This window comes from Dermacentor silvarum, chromosome 1 (assembly GCF_013339745.2).
Source record: "Dermacentor silvarum isolate Dsil-2018 chromosome 1, BIME_Dsil_1.4, whole genome shotgun sequence".
Classification (NCBI taxonomy): Eukaryota; Metazoa; Arthropoda; class Arachnida; order Ixodida; family Ixodidae; genus Dermacentor; species Dermacentor silvarum.
Genome location: NC_051154.1, coordinates 227,374,638 through 227,392,550, shown reverse-complemented (window position 1 = coordinate 227,392,550; position 17,913 = coordinate 227,374,638). Strand labels below are relative to the sequence as shown.

General features: G+C 47.5%; 1 protein-coding gene across 12 annotated transcripts in view; it reads left to right on the top strand.

The window, feature by feature from the left end:
* Positions 1 to 730: 730 nt before the first annotated feature.
* Positions 731 to 17,913, top strand: part of LOC119436858 (glutamine--fructose-6-phosphate aminotransferase [isomerizing] 2-like) — a 76,791-nt gene continuing 59,608 nt past the window's right edge. For 11 of the 12 annotated variants that reach the window (XM_037703877.2, XM_049660045.1, XM_037703876.2 and 8 more), the window contains exon 1: positions 731 to 924. In XM_037703877.2, the coding sequence (XP_037559805.1) occupies positions 918 to 924 (7 nt within the window). In that variant the 5' untranslated portion in view covers positions 731 to 917. The remainder of the gene's footprint in view (positions 925 to 17,913) is intronic. The other variant, XM_037703879.2, reaches the window with a different exon arrangement.

The window sequence follows — 17,913 nt, the reverse complement described above, 5'->3', positions numbered from 1 at the left end:
AAAATCTTTAAAATAGTCACAGAATGACATGGCCGGTACGTGTGACGATTGCATATGCTCCACGACTATTGCTACGTTAATCTTACGCAAATAAAAAATGCGAACAGGAAATGCAACTTAAACTGCTACAAATACGCCTAAACGTTCATACAAATAAGCACTAAAAAAGACCGATACGCCGCTATCTATAATAATAATAATAATAATAATAATAATAATAATAATAATAATAATAATAATAATAATAATAATAATAATAATAATAATAATAATAATAATAACTGAAACACAGGCATAAGTGGCGTACTTGAGTACAATCGTGTGGCCGCTTGTGCTCGTAGTGAATATTTTAGCTGAATATATTTCCTCTAACCTTTATTCATTCGTTTTATGTCATATCATTTCTCTCTAACTTTTCACCATTCGCCAATGTAACAAAACTAAGCTTAGAATTTGGCATACTTATAAAATTAAGAATGAATAACCTTCCCTGCAGAACGCATTTCTAATATAAAATCTGGCAGTCAGCGCACAATCTTCAATTTTCGCAACAAAAAATGCGAGCGAAACCGTCGAATAAAAGTTGTAACGCGTACACGGGCGCCTTCCTCAACACGGCGAGAGAGGCTACACTTTCGGTTTCGGTTTCACTTCACGTCGTCTAGCAACATTGTGACTGCCACGCCTTCGGCAGGCGCCCGGCTTCCGGTGACAACTTCCCTTTCTCGGCTGTGCTCGCCGCTACACATGTGTTTTTCTACGGCAGCACCGCGGTTTGCGTTCAGTATGCAGCTCGCACAGGACTGACGTGGGTTGCCTTTCACCTTCTTCGCCTCTTCAAAACGCTTCACGAAGCTCGATACTCGTCGCGAGCAACTTTCAGTAGGCTGAAGTGGTCCTTCCGAGCGGCGCCCAAGATGTGCGGTGAGGCCAACTACCCGTATCTTGCGATTCTTTCGCTTGTCTTGCATATTTAGCGACAATAGCCAGTGCCACGTTGTGTCAAATGTCGGGCGCAGTGGCACCCGTCACGTCATACGTTGCGTGCCGGATCCCTGTCGCCCAGGCGAATGGGCAATCGTGCTTTATAACGCGCGCTCTATCTTTATGGCTCGGCTCGCACATGAGCTACCCGCGCACAAATATTTCGGTGTTGTTTTAATTCCAACGGTTGTCATTAAGGTTGCGCATCGTTGTGTCAGCAGTGAGCATTGGATCGCAGTTCAACTGAATAGGTGCATAACGGTCCTAAGTGGAATAATACCTCACTTTTTTTTTCTTCTTCTTTTTTTTCGTGTTGATGTATTTTTCTGCCAGTTCTTCACTAGCGCGCATGTATAGTTTATGCGTCTGCTTGTAGTGAAACCGTCAATATCGCAAGCATTTTTTTTTTCTTCTTATTCCTGCGCGTGTGCTGGCACAAATCTCGTGAATTTCGTCGACTGTGCACGTTGTCTAGATTGCTGAGAAGATTTAGTGCAAATAGTGTGTTTTCACGTTTTGTTGTTTGTTCGAGGGAACAAAATCGCGTTAAAATGCTCGATTTGACGCGATTTTGTTGGTCGCGCGCACTGCTCATATATGTACATAATCATTTGCTGCTATGCAACTGCGGGTGCGTTGGCACTGTGCTGTACCATTGATCCCGTTTTGACAAGCAAGCAGTTGCTATCACGCCGGGCGGCGTACCCCACGGGGCGCTGCCGGAGGGGTTTCTCCCCCCCCTCTCTCTGACGGGCTTTCGTGGCTGGCTCGTGCCCCCAAACCAAACGTTCAGCCCCTTTTCTTTTCACTCTCTCGTCTTTTGTTACGCGAACGTGATAGTCATTTTGCTGGACGTCACGCATAATGGTCGAGTGGTCCACCCACCGCGCTCCTGCCGCGGCGTAGTGACCCATTTAAAGCCTCGTTTAGGTTTTGCTTTCGTGCTGGAAAACGGAAGGGGGAAGCTGATGATCATCGCGGCAGTGGTGTGTCCTACTGAAAGGACCGGTTGTATAGGAAGGGGTGCTTACTTCCGACGAACAGAAAAAGAATCGTGATTCAGTGAAGACGAAGCCCGCGTAATTCGAGACCGAGTTCAGCGGAGAGCTGCCTTGGCATGATCGTTAACGTTTTAATTTAAGCAAGTTTTAGGACTTGTGGTTGAGTCTTACGGTCCAGTTTTATAATGCCTCCCGGCAAGGAAATGTCGCAGGGGTGTAGTCAGATTACATCAGTCTGGTACACATGGGGAAACCGATGTGATTAATAATAATAATAATAATAATAATAATAATAATAATAATAATAATAAATAGGATATAAATCTGTTTTTCGCCGCAAGAAGGGCATGATATGAAACGGAAGTCTTCGCGAAACACGATCTCGTAGCTCCGCAAACGCCTACCTGGCGCTTAACCTCGCGCTAGCGAAAGTAAGCATCCGCGTAGCCTGATCATTTCTTCCTCTCAGTACTTAGCTGTTAAAGCAACTCTCGTTTTATTCAACCGGCCCTCCAAAATGAAAAACAGCAAATTAGATGACAACAGGGCGCACCTTTCAGTAGCTAACGACGAAGCGAAACCGGAGAAAATCGCGCGCCCGTTTTGCGTGTATCGAAACCAAAACAATGCGCTCGATATTTACCCGTATGCAAACAGCAGTACTGCCTTCCGTTACCTCAGTGCCACTGGTTACATGCGTGACGGCTGTGGGCTATACGTGCAGTAAGCGGATCGACGGAATGCTGTACGCGGCGTCAATGCATCGACGTCAGCGAAGAGGCGAGCTCTCGAAAGGAAGGCTGGCAGACGGTGTCTGGTGGCGCCGAGACCGGGTTACGCTTGCCGCTCTCGTTTTCGAGCGGCCAAAGCAGCGCGCAGCACCGCATGTTTCTCTCCTTATCGGTGCTCAAGGTGATCCTCTGCCTCCGCCACACCAGCGCCAAGGCCGGCCGAGAAATTCGTTCGTCTCTGGACTGTGTGTCTACCTGGCCTTTTTTTTTTTTTTTTTATTCGCTACTTATGAAAAGTCTCAGGTCAGCAGCACGCTTGCTGCATAGAGAAGCCGCCAGGAATGTGGTCAAGTCCCGACCACCATTTTCAGGCTTCAAAGGTTATTGGAGAGGGAGAAGTGCTCATTACATCAGAAGCAAGAAAAGATCCGGATTCTATGCGCACGGTCACCATGCCTGTGTCGGTTCCTACTGCAAAGGTTCTGCCGGTTTGCACGAAACCGGACTGATACCCCCGTCTTTTTTTTTTTTTTTTTCTCAATCTCGTGTGTGCAGCAGAAACTTTGTGGAAGGCAATCAACTTGTCGTACAGAACCGGTACGGGGACAACGTTCATCCCGTGCCAGCAGCATGGGTATTGCTTGCGTGTCGGGACTTTCGACAATGAACGGGCTGGAGTCCACCGCTTCCGTCATATAGCGGTGGAGATTTGTGTGATCATTCTGATGTGCGGAGCCTTGCCGCTTAGCCATATGATTTCCGTTTAATGATACGTTTACTTAAGCATAGACGTTCGCAGTTTCGCTGATGTATACAGCCAAAACCATAGACCACCAACCCGAAAAAAAAATTTCCTTATGGGCTTACATATTTAGCTTGGACTTGTTCTCTGCAGCTAGAGATTGGTTGCGCAGACACCACAGTACCCTCGTCAGCGTGATGCTGCATGCCCAAGCTGTACGGAGAAATATTTTTTCGCGGCACTTATCGACTTTTTCTTGCGAGCATGGGCGCGCTTTTCCCTTTGTATCCATGGTTGCATCCGTTTCTCCGGCAATTTTCAACCGACCTCGTGACTGATGCCGCTTTGGTCGCAAGGGATACAGGAGCAGTTGAGCCCTTAGATTATTAGCAGGGCGCCTGCGCGTGACGCACGCTCAACTTCAACTTACAGAGCCCAGAGAATGCCTCGTACGTAGAGAGAGGAAAGCACACACCTCTCCAAGGGCTCCAATGGCATTGTGACTGTGGGGAGAGGGATAAAAAAAAAAAAAAAACGCCCATATCTCTCTCTGACGTGCAGTGGCACCTAATTAAAAAAAAAAAAACATCACGTCAGCATTCCGAACTAGCTGCGAAGCTGGCTGATGAAACAATGTGTGACATTTACCTTCAAATAATATCTGCGTATGCTCCAGCAGTGTCGCCCATAGCTTCGGTCAGTATGAAAGACGTTTTCGCATAGAGCTAAACCGTGACGGACACTGGAGTTCTCGCGCGGTTGCTGTATTTCAACCCAGTCGTAACCTACGTGGTTGCCGTAGCGAGACACTTGCCCCCTTCGCATTAAATCAATAACTATTGGCAAAGCCAGCAGCTGCGGGCGTGCAGCAAATTCAAACTGCACTTGCGCAAAGAGTAATACGGTGCGGCCGGTTAAATAAAAGAATTCACACACTTGATGGATGTTGCGACGATGAAACGCAGGCCACCTGCCGTGTGTCGCGTTGTCGGTAGAATTTTTCAAAGCGGTCTTGTCGTTACATGAAAAAAAAAAAAAAAAAATACGCGAATCTCACGCACTGTGGGAATCGATGTAAGCGAAGGTGTCTATACTGTTTGCTTTGATTGACGATAATTAGCGGTGTTGACGGCGAATGTGTAATTTCTTCAGCGTTTAGTCCAATACGAGAGTGGTGAGTTGATGTTAAACGTTACCTCGCGTCCACCACTGCTGTTAGTCTGCGTATTACACAGAACACACAGGGAGACGTGTTTGCTTGAGGCGTTGTTGTGCGTCATTGTTAATAATCTCTGAGAGGGTTGAGTGTTATCATTGCTTCACATGACACATCGCATCGTGGCTGAAGTGTTAAACTTTAACTGAATTATGCGGCTACACGTGCCAAAACCACGATCGGATTATGAGGCACACCATAGTGGCTCAATTATTACGCCTTGGTGTTCTTTAACGTGCACCTTAATCTAAGTGCACCATTTCGCCCCCGTCTAAATGCGGCTGTCGGGATTGAACCCGCGACATCGAGGAATGCCATAGTCTTCGAAAGACGTGTTGGTTTGACGTGCGACCGCTTCCGTAGTGTCGCCTAGACCCTACGGTGTTTTAATCTCGGCTTTGCGTCTGCACGCCCTGCGTCAATCGTCCGCTTGACAAATTTGCATGGTACTTATTTTTCAGAAATATCCGAAGCGTACCGTACCTTCAGTTTGCCCACAACTGCTGTTTCCTTGCCCTCTAAAGTAGTCTTTTCCCTATTTCCCTGTATGGGAACAGCGGGAGTGGCTGTGGCAAAGCTCACTTGTTTCGCGACTGCGTCGGTTCTACCCATTGTCTGGCTCTTCCGCCTCCTCTCTTACAGTTCTATCTACGTCCCCTCTGGACTTGCACGTTAGTAGAAAGGTAAACGCTGTAGTTTCTGCAATGCTTTTGTGGGGCGTCGCGGATAATTATAGCTGTTAAGAGGCTAATGTGGTGACGTCCAGGGAGCTCCAGAGGGCATTGTGCACATGCCGCGCGATGGGAAGGTCGAAACGAGTATCTCGCGTCGACTTTCCCTCTCTGCCACACTCCTGGCCATACGCTCTGAAGCAATCCCGACGCGGCGTATACAAGACAGCAGGTGCGGAGGAAAAGTCGAAGGTAGAGTCAAAGAAAGCTCCGCGTAAAAAAAAAGAAAGAGATCCCCTCTGCGTGTAATGTTTTCATTTTTCTTTAGTTCCCTACGCGATCGATGGAGGCGAAATGCAAAAACGCCCGCGTGCTTGCGTTGTAGTGCACGTTAAAGAAGCCCAGGTGGTCAAAATTAATCCGGAGCCCTCCACTACGGCGTGCCTCATAATCAGAACTGGTTTTGGCACGTAAAATCCCAGAAAGAAGTTCCCTACGCGAAAAAAAAAAAAAAAAAAGAGCTGCGGAGGACAGTAACCGGTTGTTTGTGCATCATCGTACGGCTATCGGAGAGATCATGTAATCATTGTTTTTTCCGTTCTTGGCTGCCCTTCGTCATGAGATCGCACACGCCGCCGCGCTGTTTTATCTCAAGGGATCGTTCTCACAGGAATTTAGGCGGGCATTCTATAAAAATAAATCTATATTTTACTCTGCTCTGTATATATTCTGTACGCTCCAGAGTTTTTTCTTACTTTTCTTATTTTCGACTAACGTCTGTAAGCGTGTTGAAAACGGCCAGTGTAGTAGAGTAACTTCAATTAATAAACCAAAGAAAATGGACTTGTTAGTCCACTTGAAATTTGTCTTTATATAGAGTCTCTATACTTTCTGTATTCAAACTAACAATTCTACTTTTAGTCTTTAGGCGATCTGTGGACTTCTTAAGCTCATTTTTATATGCGCGGTCCTCGTCGCAACCGATAAGAAAGAATTGAAGGAATCGTTACCAAACACGGGCCCTTGAATTTTTTTTTTTTTTTCTTACGTGTTTGCTCGTAAGTGAAGGGTATAGGGAGAGAGTGAGGGCTGGGGGGTTAGTGCTCAGTCGAGACGCTGAAAGTGCGAGCTATAAAAACACCGCACTGGCTTCAAGTTCGCAGGTAACACCTGCGCTATACACTGTTCTCTCACGTGCAACCATTGTCGCACCGGGCCCCTTAAAGGTGTACGCTGTGATTTTCACACGTGTCATTGCCGCCCGGCATCCGTTTGTCGTTTCTTGTTTCGCTCTAATTACCAAGGGCGGCGAGACCGTTAAAGCGGGCGCCGACCCGACGATGCTTTTCTTCGACATTCCCACGGGAGTGGCCTTGTCCATCGCCGCGATAACGGCATGCCTGGTGTTGCGACTGCGCACGCAAGCAGTACGGGGGGAGCCTTCGTCGTATCACTGTTTCCAAGTGCTTGGCATATATAATTGCCGCCTATTTACGCGGCGGGAGAGGTGGCTTTCTGTACCCCGCTATACTTTCGTGACTTAACATATATGCTTAGACGGTCGATCCATGTTTACACGCACGGCCCGTTGCCGACCGTACTTTCGCAGCGATATAGTTGAAAGGTAGCTCATTAGTAACAATTTCTTGCCGTCTATCTCTCGTATCAGTCGTGCCCGTGGTTGTTATCGTCGTATTTCTTTGGCAGATAAGCGCAGTGGTTAGAAAAATAGCGCAATTGGCCTCCGACCAGGTCGGAGACAATATATAACAATTCTGTTCCAGTGCTATTCCGTATCGTGCTTTGACACTGCATGGGTGCAACATATATATATATATATATATATAATGTGTGTGTGTGTGTATATATATGTATGTATATATATATGTATGTATGTATGTATGTATATGTATGTGTGTATGTATATATATATATATGTATGTATGCATGTGCATCCTCAGGGAAAAAGGTAGCACGAAACCGTGAATCTTTGGACACCCATGGGCACTCTCAACAGATATCGGTTCAGACATGACGATTTACGGATAGTTGAAGGCTGGCTTACGCACGTCCTACCGTGTGGCACGCCTCAAGTAAGATGCACTTCGCCATTCCTGTGTGCAGGAGAACTTCACGTTGGGGGCGAAATTTCGCTGGGGGCGAAATGCGAAAACGCCCGTGTTCCGTGCTTTGGGGACACGTTAAAGATCCCCTGGTGGTCTAAGCTATTCCGGAGTCCCCCACTATACAGCGTGCCTCATAATAAAATCGTGTTTTTGGAACGTAAAACCCCGTAATTCAATTTTAATTTTTTAATGATATATAGTATACCGACGCAGGAATGAAGTGCACCGTATGGTCTCGAGGCAGGCCACATCAGTAATCACGATAGGACGTACGTAAGCCATGACCTTCGATGATCCTTCATCACTCACTGTCTTGTATGATCGGACATTCGTCAAGAAGTGCAGAGGCGTGTCCACGATTGACGGGTTGGCATGTACTGTCCCTCAAAGCTTTCCGTGCGTACGCGCGCGCGCTTTCTTTTTCGATACTGTGCGACTTTCAGCCGGTGGTCGCCGCTGACCTTTTCATTCTTGTGTCCCCAGTTTCTGTGATTGACTTTTGAAACTGTGAACACGTTCCAACTCGCTCAGCACTCTGTCGTTTAGCTCGATCCTTGTGTCGTATAGTCGTCGTGCTACGTTTTCGTATCAGCCGTTACTGTATAATAATGACAATCTGCCCTTCTACAATCGGCTTTAAAAAATTGCACCGACTTATATATATATATATATATATATATATATATATATATATAAATAACAGTCCACAGCTGTTAGGCTGCGTGCCGGCGGGCTTTAAAAATGTGCATTTTCTCTGATTCCGCGCCCGGTAAACTTTTGACGCCGACTGTATACGTATGCCTGCTCTGTATTTACCGTACCGTCAGGCTCCTTCGGAGGCATTCTTGCAATTACTTCACCTCTTGCGCAATGCACAAGACGGGAAAATTGACCTGTGTGTCGAGAATGTTCGCTACAAAGGGTGACACTGTTCGCCGTTATCTCGTTCACCTTTCCCTTGAATAGAAATTAAGTTAACGTTTGGGCACCAACTGCATGCGCATGCAATGTCCTGCCGGCTAATTACGTATGTTACACAGCGCGTACGAGCAACGGACCAAGTGCGAGAATATATATATATATATATATATATATATATATATATATATATATATATATACTGAAACCTAAATAGTTTCAGTTAATTCAATGATACCATTGGCGTACGTTCGCCCGTGTGGATAGCCCAGCGAGAGGGAGTAATAATTTTACCACGTCGGGCGCTTAATGTGCACACAATTGTTTACATTAAGTACGTGACGTAGTAAAAATATTCTTACTTTCACTGGGCTATCCAGCCGGACGGACGTACGCCAATGGTATTACCGAATTAACTGAAACTTAGGCTTTGCTATACAAGGTCCTCATATTTAAGTTTTACGGAACTTTTAGAAATCGCCTGTGGCGGGTAGCATAATTCTTATAGTTGAGCTGGGTTATTCGAAGAGGAGGACATTTGTAGCACGAGAAATTGAAACAAATATTCAACTGATTAACAAAAAATGACTAATGAACTTTTTAGTTAATTACTTTACGACACATATTGCAATTTACGAATTGTAGCCGGTGAGTTTGCAAGACGCATCCACTTGAAATGAATTTCCAGTATGACACCAGTTTCGATATATTTTCCCCCAAAGTGTGGGACGAAATACATGGGCGTTCCAGTTACTTTTGCTCTTAAATGTATGAAACAGCATTTTGGTAAAGAAGTGGAACAGTGCATTTTTACGGCGAGCTTGATGGCGCATATCTTTTGATATGGCGCATGTCATTCTGGAAATTCAAAGTGGATACGCCGGACACGCTCACCGGCTACAATTCGTAAATTGCAATATGTGTCGTATAAAGTACTTAACTGAGAAATTAATTAGTCAATTTTCGTTAATGAGTTGAATATGCGTTTCGATTTCTCGTGCTGCTAATGTCCGCCTCTTCGAATAACCCAGCTCAACGATAAGAATTGTGCTACCTGCCACAGGTGATTTTTAAAAATTCCGTAAAACTTAATTTTCAACACCCGGTATATATTAGTCGACAGGATATGTTGGTAGGGTGTGCACACTTAAGTACGCGACTTGGCAAAAATATGATTATTAATATATTAAAGAACATCACAATAGAATAAATTCGCGCTTACATGCCGCGGTGGCTCAAGTTGCGGATTCGATACCCTACCGCGGCGACCTAATTCTCGTGGACGCGCAGTGAACAACCTCCCGTGTACGGTGATTCAAAATAATGAATTATAATTATATATCCACTGGTGTACCGATATTTCGATACGCGTCACCCTTCACAAGGAATCCCTCATAGCCGGCAGGTACATTGCTTGCTAAAGCCCATGTATTTTAATGCGAAAGCATTATATGCCCCATTACGCGAAAGTCCGTCGTAGTCGGCGTGACGGAAAGATGGTACCAAAAAGGGCCCACGGCGCAAAGAGTCAAAAGAACACGTCAAAAGCTCGGATCGACGTCAAATTTCTCAGGGATGTTCCTGTAATTAAAGGAAATTAGTGGCCTTGAAAAGAAAATTTGGTGCATTTCGGTCTGGGAGGGAATCGTGCCCGGACCTCCGGGGTGCGAGACGAGCACGCTTTCCTGAAGCCACGGCGGCTTCACGGTTCTGGCTGATTAAAGGTGTGCCTAGTGCGTGCGTCACTGCACGTGCCACGTCACAGCCACGTGGCTGACTAAAAATGTGGCCCAGTGTGTGCATCATTGGGCACGTGACGGCGCAGACAATGAGGCGGCGGCACCTCATGAGTATGGCACGTCATGACGTTCCGAAGACTATACAAACGGTATAATGCTTTCGCATTCCCACACGTAATCAGTGTCTCTGGCGATTTTTTATGTTCTTTTCTCGGGATTTGGCGAAACAACGTGGGAAACAATCGGCATAATATTTATGGATGGAAAGTCTCGTGCGCCTATAATGTTCTCGGCAACTTTACATATCCCGCTCCGTGCCCTAATGTTCTGATGCTTCGTATTTTGGTTAGACAAATGGCTAATACTAGGCAGTTGTCTTGAGTAAGTCAGTTTTCTTGTTGTTTGCCATTAGTTAACTGCAGACTTAATTATTGAAAGTGTTAAAATGTATTCATTTAAGGGCTCCACCTGTGTGTTGAGATGTATGGGAGCGCGCTTAGAAGCGCTGCTGAGCTGTTCTGAATCAAGCTATACCTGTTTTTTGGTTTGGTCGCAGTGAGCGATTACGAAGGAATCGCGTACGGACTCCACGAAGCGCTTGCACGCCTGGATTGCAGCGCCGAGCATGTTCTATATGCTTTATTCCATGATGTGAGGAAGCAGTAGTAGTAAACAACTTCATTTAGTAAACAATTGAAAAGAAGGAACCGAACAGAATGGAAACACATACGGCGGCATGGTGCCTCGTGCTTTGTTTCCGCGCCCAGGAGTTAAATCATGGAAAGCCAACTAGACCGATCTCTGACACTGTTCTCCTTTGCTCAGCGTCCTGTATGTTATCGCAGCAGGTTATCACGCATATCTCACCAGTGTAGCTTCGTGTTGAAGTGGGCTGCTTGACCGATATCCAAGTGTCGTATAGATGATTGATCGCACCGAAATTGTGAATTTAATTGATGACACGTTCGAAAATGCTTTGGTGCCTGCCTTTGAGCGCCTGCCGTTATGTCACCCGTTGTGAAACGCAACGAATGAAACGCCCTAGTCCGAGCGCGAGGCTTCGCGCACATTATATACGCCTTGTGGTGACGTGCAGAAAAGCTTCAAAAATGGTTGAAGATATAGTTCACACGGCGCATGATATAAGGTTGGTTCCGACACTCGTATATTTTTATCACCGCCTGAAGAACGTCTGCTTGACCGCAGAGCAGAATGTACACAGGGTTAAGCGCCATGAATTGTCGCTTCTTGTCCCTTACGGATTGTGAAACACCCTTTATATCGCGCCACTTAACGCGGAGCGTTAGAGGGCCGGGGCAGGGAAATGTATATTCTCTCCCTCTATCTGACGCAGTAGTGAAATGGGCAAATTTATAGCATTTGATTAACCGCTCACGAAAGCTCCGCTTCGCATAGAGTCCAAGATGAACGTTGTATTTGCATAAAGTTTTAGTTAGGGCTTATAGGTGAAGAAAGGAAACAAACACATGAATAACCAATTATGCAGAATTATGCAGATAGTTGTACCCCCCCCCCCCCCCCCCCACCCCTGAGGCCGAGTTAACCCGCTCTCCCCGCCTCCCCACGCGTCCAGCCCCACCAGTCCAACGTGTACCTTCAGTGCTCTGTTCACATTGTCATTACAATTCAGGAGGTGGCTTGAGATCGAATTTTCCCGATTAACAAAGACATTCTATCACTGTCTTGTATTTATTCAGTCACTCTTAACTTTGAGTAAAACGCTGAAGAAATACACATCATCCTTGGTGTCATTATATTATAATTAGGCATTTTATTTGCTGTTGGATTCCTCTGGCGAAATCAAGGAAATTGCATATTATGCAAAGTGCTTGCTTCCTCCCCCCCTTTTGGCAGAGATCCTGGGTGCGCTACTGCGATATTTGTCTGAAGATATCTGTGCTCGCGCCGTACTTCGATGCTTACGACCTGCCCTGCACCATCTGCGCATGCGTGAGACGCGTGGGTGCGAGCTTTCGCGCGCCGGCAAGCGCATACGTGTAGTTTGGCTCAACGTTACGAGACTAGGTTCCTAGTTCTAGTAACGTTGGTTTTGGCATTTATGCGTCCTTATACGTTAATTCCAGACTTCCAGGCGCTATTCCCTACCAGTATATGCACTCATGGCTCACATCATGTCTGCGCAGCCGCTCTCGTGATGATGTTTGCAATGAAAGCTTTACGCAGCAGTAGAACATGATTTCGGACCCGCCGTGGGGGCTGTGGTGTCTTTGGCGTTGCGCTGCTAAGCCCGAGGGGGCGCGGGATCATATCTCGGCTGCGGTATACTTATAATGGCCTTATTTCGATGTGGCCGTGCATTGGGTGTGCACGTTAACGAACCCTAAGTGGTCAACATTCATCCGGAGTCCCCCACTTCGGCGTGCCTCATGATCGGAGAGTGTTTTTTTGCATGTAAAACTCGATCAATTCAATTTTTGTTGAAGATTGTTTCATAATCCTAAGACGGATCTGGCGGACTGTCAGCCGCCGTCATTGAGCCATTTGGTTTTCTCGGAGCGCAGAGTCCTTTGGCAGAGTCACGAATAATGAGACGAAGGTCCGTGGTGTCGGAGAAATGGGAGCGCTGGCGAAAGTGAGCTCAGCCTGTGAGCGGCTGCGAGCGGAACCAGGCCACCCGTCTGCAGCGCGCCCGCTGGTCGGCCACTGAGGGTACGGGAGGCCGCCGAACGCCATGGCACGTGTAAAAGGCGCATCTCGCTCAACCGGTAGCAGCACGGTTGGAGGGCAGCTCTGCGGTTCCTTCTACAAGTTTCGACGATTATGAGGACCCATAGGTTCCAGGCGCCTCTATGCTTGAGGCATGTGTGCGCGAGTGCCTCGCGGCAAGCTGATATTGGGCTTCTTGCCGCTTTCCTGGGCCTTAGAAGCGCGCTGTCCATAACATGTCCGATTGTTCTCGCGATTAATTCCATGATATGGAGGCGACACAGGTTGCTCGTTGTAAAATACAATCGCAGCATATCTGAATGTTAATGGCTTGTGAATGTCCACGCTCATTGTCTAATAGTGCAATAAGGCGCTGGTAATTAACGTATTCTCGTAAGAAAATTTCGTCATCACTTCTTGACACCGTTAGGACGTTAGCCTCCCTTAGCGTTGCTAACGGCTCGTCGAAGGAGCTTGTTTGCCTTACAAGTGACTCGAAAAAAATTAAGTTTTTCCAAATATTAAAGTTTTCCATCCATCCAAGTAGGCCAGCGAATCGCTCGCAGTTTAGCTTGGGACTTGTAGAGGGGCATGTTGGGTCGTCTGGGCAAGTCGGCGTAGTGTCAAGACAAAAAGCAAGAAAAAAAAAAAAAGAAAGAAGAAACGGTCCGAACTAAACACGCGGAAGCGATCGTATCATCCGTGCCTTTAGTCCGTCTGTTTCGTGTGTGCTTTTTTCACCCTGCATGGATGTTGACATGGCGTCAGTGCAGGCCACAGCTCACGATGGTGAATGCCTGGATCGAGCTTACGTTCTAGCGGACACGCGCTGCAGTGCATTCCACCTCCCACCCCTCTTTTTAATGGTTTCGGCATAGCTGCATTGTTGATCGAGCACTTCCTGCTGAGATTTTCCCTGTGCTCTCGGTATACTCGAGGCCTACGTCTCGGAGGCTTGCGACTTTCTCAGATGGTGGCGACGCCCACCATTAGAGTCGCTCGAGTTTCCCGCTGCGCAACGCGTTAGCATGCATGCAGACCTCAAAGCGCGCTCCCTGTAACTAACCTCCGTGCAGTACCGGCTGGCTGTCTTGGCTTGTAGTGCAGTAAGCGCCGCTGACTTCTCCCATCTACCCACTTTCTGTAGCGGACCGTTTCCATCCTTTCGCCGCCGCGCCCAAGTGCCAGTTCCCTCGGGCCCCGCGTGGTAAAGCGGAAGAGGCCGCAGGTCGACGCTACCCGAGTCTGGCGCCTGTCAGACCTGCCGTCCCACGCTCGGGCCGTTCAGTGACACCGAAACTTGTTTTGCCATAGGTCCTCCCGAGATAGCTGAAGGGGGACCTGCCAGGCATGCGTCTCTTTCGTAACTCGCCCGCGCGTCTAACCTCTCGCCGCGTTCTCGGTGCCGGCGGGATATTCGACTTGTTTTCACCCGGCGGCCGTTTCGCTCAGGCGTATATGTGTGACCTATTATCCGGTAGTCTCGTTTTTTTTTTGACGAGCGCCAACCCTTTGCTTCCATTTCACTTCCTACACCCCCCCCCTCTCTCTCTCTTTCATTTTCAATTCGCGTCTGGCGTTCCGCGCATACTAAGCCGCTGGTGTAGCTTGTCTTCAAGGACCGGCCTAGTTGGTTGCCTTCGACTGGTTCCTCTGCAGCGAGGCCAGACGACTCGTGGCGTCGTCATAACTTTAAAAAATATGCGCGCTAAGCCGACGCGCAACTTGGACTATTTGTGTGTACCTGATCAAGTGACGACCTCGAATTCGTGGCGACATAAGTGAACGCATACACAAGTGTGCTTTTTGGTACACAATTGGGTCATCCGTTTTGACGTGACTGCTTTATTCAATGTTCTCGCATGTACCGTGCTCATGCTGTCGCTGTTTCGTTCTACAAAAAAAAAAAAATCGTCTCAAAGGAGGTCTTTATATGCTGAAGTTGGTGACCGTGATTTGAAACTTGTTTCGCAAACCTGCCTTCCTTTGCACGCGTGCAAAGAACATTGAGGTCGAGCTTGCGTTCACAGAACCAAGCGAGTGTTGAGCTGAGCGTGAAATCATACGCTTCGCTTATAGTCATGTCTTTGCAAACCAGTCTCTTCTGCCGCTGGTTCACTTGATGGTCCGCCCGAACGCTGTGGAGGGGGAGAAAAACTTGTGGACAATCAATAGACAACAAAAGCATCCACAATGCGATGCACGCGCTCGTTATAATTTCTTACAAAGAGTATTTCTTACATGGTCAGAACACGGAACTGATATGAAGTAGACGAGTTGAGTGTTTTACGAACAAACAAACAAGACTGCGCCGCGCGGCGTATTTGTCATAACGCGGGACATGTGCATAAGTAAATTCGTGCATAAGGACATGTGCGTAAGGACATGTGCATAAGTGACGTCATAAGTGAATTCGCCGTCGTCACACTGCAGTGGTTGCGAAGTCCAGCTGCCTATAACGTGGGCTGCATAAGGCATCACGTCGCAAGAATGGTTTAAATGGCGAAGTCGCAGACGCCTGAAATTTACGGCGCATTGCCAATGAACCTGGGCGCGCAGAGTATACATGTCGCTTATTCGGCCTTATATAAAGTGTTTCGTTCGCTATATCGCGGTATGCACGGGAGCTGTCAACGTAAGCTTTAATAAAGGACATCAATGCCGTCAATTCGAATGCAGGTCGAGTTCAATCGAGATAAAAAAAAATGTCCGCGTGAAACGCGCGTCCATGTAATTTTGTAATCGACGTCTTGGTGTACGAAAGTTTCTGTTGCGTCGTAGGAATCCGGAGGCGAGCGAACAACAGTATCAAACAGTTTATTGCTACATCGTACAGCAAAAGCGGAAGTACAAAATGCAAGTGACCAGAAGAGAAACATGCTAGCCTTATAAGCAATCGCGGTCGGCTCATGTGACTACCTGGAAGCTTGACTTGCTGATGCCATCGACAGCACGTGGCGTTATCACATACATGACATTCCCTCCCGCTTAACTTGTGGGGAGCTATCGTTATACAAAACTAAGATGGCGTGTAGCGATCTGGTGGCCGTCGATTGCGTGCGGGATATCCTCGTACAGGTGGCGCAACGTGCGTTGCCGTAGTCGGCTCCGCAGGTGTCTGAGAACTGCCAGAACGTGTCCTTGTTCTCTTCGCCCCTGAGACGCCAGCTGTACCCTGGAGAAGTTCATCTTGGTGACGATGCACACTACGAAGCCCCGTGGCGTGTACACCTTGGCGGCGTAAGAAACAGGTCCTTTCTGCCGTACCACAGTGCCCGGAAGCCATCTCGATGGTCCCCTGTAATTTCGAACAAGAACATAGTCTCCCACAGAAAACTGTCGAGCCGTGGAGCTGTGTTGGCTGGACTGAATAAATTGCTGGTGCTGAACTAGTTTGCCGGTTTGAGAATGTCCAGTTTGGAACGAAGACGGCGACCGAACAATAAGTTGGCCGGCGCTTCCTTTTTTTGCCCATTGCGCTCGACAACAACTTCAGCCACTCCTGCTGGTTCGACTATAGGGCACCTGTGTAGGTGCGGAGGCACAAGTTTGTCGCACGCAACTGCAAAGAAGGAAATAACTGTTGTTGTTGCCTCAGAGAAATCACGGATATCGCTGCTCCCATTCAAGCAGCGTCTTATTTATCTAGAGACGAACGGTTGTGGCATCTTTTGCGGAGCATGTGATACCGTTTAACGTCATATTCTGCTTCATTGGCAACAACTTTCATGTTCCGCGTTCGTACGTGCGCTCTTGCCTTCTTATCAGCTTGACAGATGCGCTGAATACGTCCTTTCTTGCCACAGTCAAAACACGTCGCTGACGCATGCATGCAGTTTTTGCTCATTTGCTTAAGAGCCACACCGCCAACACATTTTTTACACTTTGTTTTCGCTGGAATCTTGATCTGCAATTGCTTTCTGTCATTGCTTCTGACGTCAGAGAAGTTCGTTGAACCATGCACTTCTGCAGCTCTTTTAGTTGCGGCATCCATCGCTAAAGCTTTTTCAACTGCTTTTTGAAGTATTAGCTTTTTATCTTCCGCACAGAACTCGCTGAATATCTTCTCATCGTAAACCACAAACGAATCTGTCCTTCAACGCTTCGTCTAAAAAAAATCCGCGAAGTCACACGAACTCGATAGGGATCGCAGTTCTGCTACAAATTGAACAATTGATTGTCTCGTGCTGAGACCGCCGATAAAACTAGGCTCTCTCACCAATAACTGAAGGCTTCGGTGCCAAATGGTTGCCAAGCAATTTCCTTAGGTCGTCTTCAGACTTGCTTGACGGCAGGTCTGGAGCGGTAAGTGACTTGAGGAGGGCGTAAGTACGTCTTCGGTCCTATTAAGCTCAGGAACGCATGAACCTTGTCCGCATCCGGTACTCTGTTGAAGTGGAGAAACGATGTCAACCGCTCGGTCGTAGGAAGTCCAGTCGCTTATTAATTGATGAGTCGTCAAAAGGCTCCATGTGGCCAAACCGTGCCACCACTTGCGTCACTGGATCAGCCATATCTGCTGTTCTGGTAGCTCGCAATCTTTGCAGCGACAGCACCAGGAACACGAACCCGGCTAGAACAGTTCTTCCGTTATACCAGCGCCGCTGTAGGCCCCCCCGTAGGTTCGAATCATCCTACCCTCGTCGCCAGTTGTTGCATCGTAGGAATCCAGAGACGAACGAAGAACAGTAGTAAACGGTGTATCGCGACATCGTGCAGCAATAACGGAAGTACAAAATGCAAGTGACCAGAATCGCGGTCGGATCATGTGACTACCTGGAAGCTTGACTTGCTGATGCTATCGACAGCACGTGGCGTTATCACATCCATGACAGTTTCACAAGGTTACTGTAGTGGGTGAGTGCTCACTGCAGTAACTAAATCAGTGCTTGTTGCACCACGGTTCACAACGGTGTACACACGATCGCCATTGTGAAACGCGACGCCGGCGACCTTCGCGAACAAATCGAGCGCCGACAGCGCGACCTCCGCTGGTCTTGGTCCGCGCGCGTTTGATGCACGTGTTCGCATGGAACGTCGTTCGTCCTTTTTTTTTTTTTTTTATATATATTCTTGCATTCTCGTAAGTCTCCATTC